This window comes from Gopherus flavomarginatus, chromosome 6 (genome assembly GCF_025201925.1).
Source record: "Gopherus flavomarginatus isolate rGopFla2 chromosome 6, rGopFla2.mat.asm, whole genome shotgun sequence".
In the NCBI taxonomy this organism is placed as follows: Eukaryota; Metazoa; Chordata; order Testudines; family Testudinidae; genus Gopherus; species Gopherus flavomarginatus.
In genome coordinates this window covers 139,534,044-139,541,746 of record NC_066622.1, presented here as the reverse complement: position 1 = coordinate 139,541,746, position 7,703 = coordinate 139,534,044, and the positions used below count along the sequence as shown (strand labels likewise).

Sequence of the window (7,703 nt, the reverse complement as noted above, 5' to 3'; positions counted from 1 at the left end):
CGGGGAGCTACCTCTGCACCCCACATTACTCCATCACCAGGGTTACAAGGGGAAACTACAGAGCCTCTGAGCAGTATAAAAACCAGGCAATTTAATAGCAAAATAAAGGACGGGGAATCTCCATCTCACATGGCTTCTCACTCGCTCATGCTTGGCACACCCCCAGGCTGCATTGGCTCGGCTCGGCACAGCACCGCTCAGCATGGCATGGCTCACGCAGTGTCCTGCAAAATCCCCTCCCGCTGCCCAGGGCTGTTTGCATGACCCAGGCTGCTGCAGGGAGCAAGGGGGTTACCGCCTTGAAAGCGAGCTGGGCAGCCTGGAGGTTGCATTCCCAGCAGCGACCGACCAGCTGCAGCCAGTGCGTCAGGGCAGCGTTACCAGCACAAGCACAGCCCGGGCAGTGCCGTGCACAGGGCACAGCCACCAGACTTCGCTGGGCTGCCCCAGCCCAGAGCTCCAGAGCACTGACTCCCTGTGCTCCAGCATCTCAAAGGGCAAGAGACAGGTCCAGAGGAGGCCAATGTCCCCTTCCAGTGGTGCACACACCGGCGGCAGGGCCAGCCAGGCCTCCCCAGGGGTGCACACACCGGCGGCAGGGCCTGCCAGCCCCCCCTCCAAGGGCGCACGCACCAGTGGCAGGGCACGCCAGCCCCCCCCCCCCGCAGGGGCGCACACACACACCGGCAGCAGGGCCCGCCAGCCCCCCCCCTCCCGCAGGGGCGCACACACACACACCGGCGGCAGGGCCCGCCAGGCCTCCCCAGGGGCGCACACACACCGGCGGCAGGGCCTGCCAGCACCCCCAAGGGCGCACGCACCGGTGGCAGGGCCCGTCAGGCCCTCCCAGGGGTGCACACACCGATAGCAGAGCCTGCCAGCCACCCCCCCCCCCAGTGGTGCACACATCAGTGGCAGGGCCCGCCGTGCTCCCACCCACTAAGAGTCCCAATACAAACAGCTGCTGCGTTTGTCAGCCAGACCCCTCTCCCCCAGCCAGGCTCCAGACGGGCCTCTCCCCTTCCCCCCACCGACACAGCCCGGCCAGCCTGTGTGGGTGCAGCTGGCTCTGGGCTGTGCTGGTGTCTGAAGCCCACGGCACCACAGTGGCCCCCGCCAAGCGCCTGCCAGCAGCCCTGGGTGCTCCAGTCTCCTCTGCTGCAGCCCTGGCTCAGTCCCGGCCTTCCCAGATGTCCTCCCGCTGCTTGTTCTCCAGGCGCTTTCTCTCTGCAGAGACAAGGGCGGAAGGATGAAGCCTGGCTCCAGGCCCCTGGGGATTGAGCAAGGGCCCCCCCAGCCCTGGCTGTCCCAGCCACGCAGCCTCCCATGCCCCCCATTCCTGCTACCCCACTGCAGCACCCAGCCAGGCTGTCTGCTAGCTGGGCAGGGGCTCTCGGGGCTGAGGGCCGGAAAGGGGGCCCCAGGGAGCCCGTCTGTCACCCCCACCTGGGAGCTGGCTCCGGTGCCCCACCCCAAGAGCACTGCTTGGGCTCCACCTAGTGGCACAAGCGGATCCCTGCAGCCCAGAGGCAGGTGGAGAGGGCACATGCCCTTGGTGCCGGCAGGGCAGCGAGCTGGGGGCCCTGCCCAGCGCTCCTGGCCTGAGGGGGCCCCTCACTCTGCTATTCCGAGTGGGGGCAGTGGGATGGACCCACAAGAAGGGCAGGTCTCGCCTCCGCTCCAGGCTTTTCCTGCCACTGTGCCCCTCGCCAGCAGCACCACCACACCCTGGGTAGAGAGCACTAACATCATCCCACAGATGGGCAGGAGGGAGGGGGCCGGGGCAGGGCGCGAGGGCCTGCCTGGGGAGGGAAGCGCATGTGGGCAGAGCGCTCTCTTGGTGGGCAGACAGGGAAGGGTTATTCTCCATGTCTGTCAGTCATGAGCCCGCTCTGGACATTCACCGTGAACCGTTACACTCGGTCTGGTTTTCTGGCCCGCCCAGCTCGCTCCATCACCGGTTATCTGGCCGTTGCAGCCGGCAGGCCGCGAGCCAGTTGCCATGCCTGCCAGAGGGGGCCGGGCGCACTGACAGCCTGCAGCGGCTGCAGCAGACTCTGCCCAGTGGCCCCGCCAAGAGCCAGGTGCTGCCCCAGGCACGGCTGCAAACCATGGAGCCGAAGGCAGGTCCTGGTGTGGAGAACCCGGTCCCCCTTCCCAGAGCTGCCTGCACACCGCCAGGCAGATCCCCACTTCAACCACCGCCAGCAACAAACGGCTGGGCTGGGCTGGGCAGGGCAGGGCCCGGTGGGCACTGCAGGGCCTGGGCCCGGGCCCCACCATCGTTCTGGAGCTAGCCAAGGCAGCCACCGAGATCTGCAGCTGGCACTAAATGGGGGGAGGGCTGCAAGCGCCAGCAAGTGGCAGGTGAGAGCACCATGGCACAGGGACCCCTCCTCAGAGCTAGGGGAAAGCCTGGGTGCAGGACAAGGGAGGAGCTGGCACTGCACAATGCCACCCAGCGCATGCACCCAGTGACAGACAGGCAGGGCAGAAAGGAGCCAGGCTGGGCAGTGCTGACTTGGGAGGTGGGCAGGTGGAGCGGGCTAAGCCAGGGCAGGGGCAGGAGTGTGCAACCCCAGGTGGGCAGGGCCAGGAGCCACCACAAAATCCTGGGGAGCCGCCAGCCCCAGGGACTCCCCAAATGCAAGCATGGGACCTGCTGGGGTTACACGAGGGAGGACCCAGGATTCTGTTCCTGGCCCCATCGTGCTCTGGTCTGCGAGGCAGTAAAGCGCGGCCCTCGGTGGGGCTAGCCTGGGGCTAGGAGCCAGGCAGCTTGGCCAATGAGTTGGGGGAATGGCTTCCCCACCAACCCTACGTCCCCATGTGGGAAGGGAAGAAGCGCTCGGACTGGCCATATGGCAGCATTTGCCCAAAGCCTGGCACACATCCTGGCATCACCGAGCTGAGGTGGGCATGGAGCTGAGGCACGGGGCTGGTCATGGGGGCTCCGCTGCCTGCCCAGCTCCCAGAGCAGCCAAGGGCCAGGGCGTAGCACAAACTGCCATCCAACCAACGCAGCCTTTCACCAGCTGCACCGCCTGCACTTCCCCACCCACGGAGCTGCAGTCATCTCTGGGGTGGGCTGTGGGCAATGCCTAACCCCCCACACAAACAGCAGGGGGATTTACTTTCCAAAGAGGGAATTTGGCCAGGATGCCAGGGATAGCGCCCAAATTGGGGGCACGGCCTCAGGGGTCAGAGCTCATATACGGGTCCTGTCCAGCAGCAGAGCGCCTCCTAGTGAAGAGCACTGAACACCAGCATTGCTTCCTGCAGTTCTCCGGTTCTCCCAGGCAAACACAGAGCCCAGCGTGGCTGCAGATGGACCCAGCTCGCCTGTCGGCTCTGCACAAGTGGAGAGCGAGGCCTGGGCCAGGCTCTCCCCGAACAGCAGCAGCGAGTGGCCAGCGTGGAGCAGACAGCTAAGAAACCCCTGCGTGCCCCCCACTGCCCCACCATGCCGCCCCCAGCGCCTGCAAGCCGAGCAGCCCCGGGCGCAGGGATGGAGGGGCAGCTCCATGCCCCGCAGCAGGAAGCAGTGGCTGGGAGCCAACCTCGGGCCTCCTGCAGCTTCTTGCGCTCGGCCTCGCGCTCGGCTCGGCTCTGGTTGCTCCGCACTCCGAGGGCTCCGATCACCAGCCTCCGGGCCAGTGCCGCCGACGTCTCCGGACGCTCTTTCGCCGGCTGCAGGAGGTCTGGAGAGAGGGGGCAGCCATCACTGTATGATTCACCCCAGGGCCTGCAGCATGGAGCCAGCAGGGACACAACCGCCCCAGGCCTGGCCCTGTCTGCACTGGGGCCGGAGGAGCTCTAGCCCTGCTCCCTGTCCGGTACCACTCCAGGGGGCACCTCCCTGCTCTGGGCCATGCTGGCAGCTGTCCTCCCCACGCCAGGCCTGGAGCAAGCAGCCACCCATTCCCAGAGGATCGTGGCAGACCCGAACCGGAGGCTGGCATGCAGGGCCAGTCCCATGCACCCTGACCCCGCAGGGCACTCTGAGCACAGCCTGCGAGAGGGGCAGCGAGCGCCCGTGGGCCAGTCGAGCCGCGATCCAGGCCTCCCTCGCCCACTGGCGCTGCCCGGCCCCAGGCCCTTGCCTGGGTGAATTAGGGCCATCATTCCCACGTGCTGACTCCGCTCCCGAAGCCCAGCAGCTGGGATGGGGGTCACCCCCAAGGGCACAGCGGGGGCTATGGCTCCGCACTCACCAGCACAAGCCCTGGCTTTGGCCTTGGCTGCTCTCGTGCCCTGCGCCAGGGGCCGGGTCTTCACCATCACGTGCCTGCTGCTCAGAGCGTCGCGTGCTGCAGGAAGAGGCCGGGGGCCAGAGTCAGGGAGCCGCAACGAGTGCCGGGGAGCCTGCCAGCCAAGCCCTGAGACAGGCCCCCAGCTCAGCAGCCCTCATGGTAAGGGACAAGCAGTGCTCCTGGGCACCGGCTGCTGGTGGTGCAGAGCACGCTGGGCAACGTGCCCATTTCTGTGCCATGGCCATGCCCACCCAGAGACCAGTGCCCCTGAAGCCAGCAGCCCATGGTTGTTACCACCCGGCCTCCCCACCCCTCACAGGCAACAGCAGAGCGACGGAACCAGCCCCAGCTCTGCCACGCAGGGGGAGCGTACACCCGAGAACGCCCCAGCAGGCACAGCTGGCAGGCTCAGCAGCCGGCAGGCTCAGCAGCCGCTGGGCAGGGGACACGGCACCAGACATCGCTTGGCTATCAGCCCGTCGCTGATCCACAGTCCTGCCTGCCCCAAGGGGAGCCCAGGCAGGTCAGCCATCCCCGTGGCCAGCACATGGAACCCCATGGCCAGCAGCCCAGGGGCACCGCCCCACAGGACAGATACTGCAGCCCATCTTACCCAGACTGCTCCTTCAGCAGAGACTCCAGCCTGGGCACCAGCAATGGTGCCGCCTCCTCCAACATCCCAGCTACCCCCTGCCCCCGCCACGGCCAGCGCCACCCCCTCCTGCCCCATTGCCGCAAGCGCCGCCCCCTACAGCCCTGCTGCCACTGCCCCCCCCACACCAGGACCAGGACAAGGACCGTCCCCTACAGCCCCACTGCCACTGCTGTCCCCGCCCCCGCGCACCGCTAGGGCCAGCGCTGCCCCCTATAGCCCCATCCACAGCTGCCCCTGCCCCTGCCCGGGCCCGGGCCGACGCCGCCCCCTCCAGCCACAGCCACAGCCGCCCCCTCCAGCCCCACAGTCGGCCCCACCCCCGGGCACCGCCAGGGCCGGCGCCGCCCCCTCCAGCCCCACAGTCGCCCCCGCCCTGGGCACCGCCAGGGCCGGCGCCGCCCCCTCCAGCCCCACAGTCGCCCCCGCCCTGGGCACTGCCAGGGCCAGCGCCGTCCCCTCCAGCCTCACCCACCCCCGGCCCCAGGCACTGCCAGGGCCAGCACTCCCTGCAGAAATCTTGCCGCTGTGCCCAGCACTGGAGGTGCACGTACCTGCGACGGGGCTGGAGAAGATGCCCAGTGCATGCGTGTCGTCCACCCATTTGATGTCAAAGCCTTTCTTCCTGCCAGGGACAGCGAGCAGCTGAGATCGCAGGCACCGATGACGTCAGCACAGTGGGGGCGAGGGACCGGGGCCGCCAAGGAGGGGGGCCCGAGGGGACCGGCCACGGGGAGGGGCTGGACAAGGTCGGAGCCGTTTCCACAGCACCATTTCGGACGTGAGGCCAAAGGTGGGGGGTGGGGGGAAACGGGCAGAGTCCCAGAGGCTCGGCGGGTGGGAGCGGGAACTGGCTGGGGAAGGCCCCGATCCGGAGCCCCGTGGCCATCTCAGGGCATGTGAATCTGGCAAAGGAGCTGGCAGAGCTGGGGGCTGCCGGGGACGAGGAGTCCTGGCCTCTGGTGCAGAGCAAAGGCCAAGCTGTGGAGAGCGAGCATGCAGGCTGGCTCCAGGGCAGGACGGGACGGGCCCAGGCCGGGGGCACTCACTGGTAGCTGCAGAAGACGCGCAGCAGGTCAGCAGTGCCGAAGTCCTGCGGGAAGTCATAGATCTCGATGACATGGGGCAGCTCCGAGTCGCTGAGGTCCAGCTCAGGCTGCCAGCCGGAGTAGTCGAAACGGGGCTCCTGCAGCCTGCTCCTGGGCTTCTCACCGCCCGACAGCTGGGGGGGGGGACACACAGGGCTGTGAGCTACCCCCCAGTGCCCAGGATGGGACCCCCCCCCCATCCTACTCAGTGTGACAGCTCACGGGCACTGGCTGCCCCATCGCATGCTCTGCAGCTTGGCAGCCTGGCTGGCTGCAGTCTCTATGCGGAGCAAGCAAGCAGGCTGATTAATGGGGCAAGTCCCCAGGCCCACGTGCCAGCCATCGGCCCAGGAGATGGATTAACGGCTCTAGGGATGTGGGGAGCTATCCATCGGGCCTCCGCGCTGCGCCTGGGCCTCTCCCATTCCTACCCTCCCTTGGCTTTGCTGTGCCTCTGGGGTCCTGAGCCAGAGGCAGGGCACAGCCACGGCTATCATGTGCCTGTCATGCTCCCTGCCAGGGCACGCTGCCCCACACGGGGCACTTACATGGCACCTCCCCAAAACAAAGCCAGCACGCCACACGCCACACGCCCAGCTCAAGCCCAGTGCCACGGCCGCACCTCCCCGGGCCTGCACCAGGCAGGCAAAGGGCCACGCAAGCTGCTGCCTGGGCACTGGAGATGCCGAGATCCCACTGAGCACCAGGGCTCAGCTGCAGCCCAGGAGCTGCCCCCTCCCCCCCATCGGCACCCGCTCACTGGTCCCCTTGCAGGCTAGAAGGGGCCATTCTGGCTGTTGCAGGCCCCGTGGCAGTGGCAGTGCTGAGTCCCAGGCAGAGCCGCTCCCTCAGCCGACCAGCAGATTTACAGCTCCAGTCAGGCCGGTTCCCGCGCAAACACAAAGCAGCCATTTCTTAGTGTGACGCGCTGCCTCCCTTCCTGGCCCCATCATGCAAGGCTTGCATGCGAAGGGCAGGTACCGGGCAGGGAGCGTCTCTAACCCAGCCCCAGGGGCGCTGGGACTATTTATAGTGGGGGTGCGGAGAGCTGTGGATACGACAGAAACCACTGAAAGCCAGGGGGTGCAGCAGCCCCCCCAGTTCCAGCACCTGCACCCAGTCCCGGTCCCATAGCAGGATGCAGCAGGACCGCAAGACTGGAAGCTGTGAATCCCAGGCAGCTCGGTCAATACGCAGTGTTAACTCTGACCCTTTGCCAGTAAGGAGCGCTGCGAGGCAGGCGAGGGGACAGGCACGGAGGCTGGGTGCCCGTGGAAGTGACGGCTGAGTTCTGAAGCACATGGGGGACACTCCAGCTATCGGCGAGCGTGCTGGCAGCACCGCTGGGCCGGGCCAGCCCTGCATTCACTCGGAGCGCTCTCAGGGCTCAATCCAACAGGCTGAGAGCCCTCCGCTGCCACTGGCTTCAGCGGGAATTGTGCTGCACGGCTCAGGCAGGATCAGCCCTGCGGATACGCTCCAGGAAGCGGAGCACTCGGGTAACTCCGATGATCAGACATCATGGAGTGCAAACTGCTCAGCCTGCACCATCCCCGACCTTCACGAACCACTGAGTGCAGGAGAGGGGAAGAGGGATTAGAGAGATGGGCTGCCAAGCGGCTGCCTCCAAGTCTAATGGCACAGGTCAGGCCAGCGCTCTGCAAGCCCTCCAGCCTGCCAACTGCAGCCCCTCTGCCTCCAGGGATGAAC

General features: G+C 67.1%; 1 protein-coding gene across 27 annotated transcripts in view; it reads right to left on the bottom strand.

The window, feature by feature from the left end:
* Positions 1-794: 794 nt before the first annotated feature.
* R3HCC1L (R3H domain and coiled-coil containing 1 like) overlaps positions 795-7,703 on the bottom strand; it is a 49,471-nt gene continuing 42,562 nt past the window's right edge. For 14 of the 27 annotated variants that reach the window (XM_050958764.1, XM_050958765.1, XM_050958773.1 and 11 more), the window contains 5 exons: positions 5,955-6,127; positions 5,460-5,530; positions 4,215-4,310; positions 3,561-3,701; positions 796-1,227 (listed from right to left, as the gene is read on the bottom strand). In XM_050958764.1, coding sequence (XP_050814721.1) covers positions 1,172-1,227; positions 3,561-3,701; positions 4,215-4,310; positions 5,460-5,530; positions 5,955-6,127 — 537 coding nt within the window. In that variant the 3' untranslated portion in view covers positions 796-1,171. Of the gene's footprint in view, positions 1,228-3,560; positions 3,702-4,214; positions 4,311-5,459; positions 5,531-5,954; positions 6,128-7,703 lie in introns of all 27 variants that reach the window. The other 13 variants (XM_050958790.1, XM_050958787.1, XM_050958788.1 and 10 more) reach the window with 3 other exon arrangements.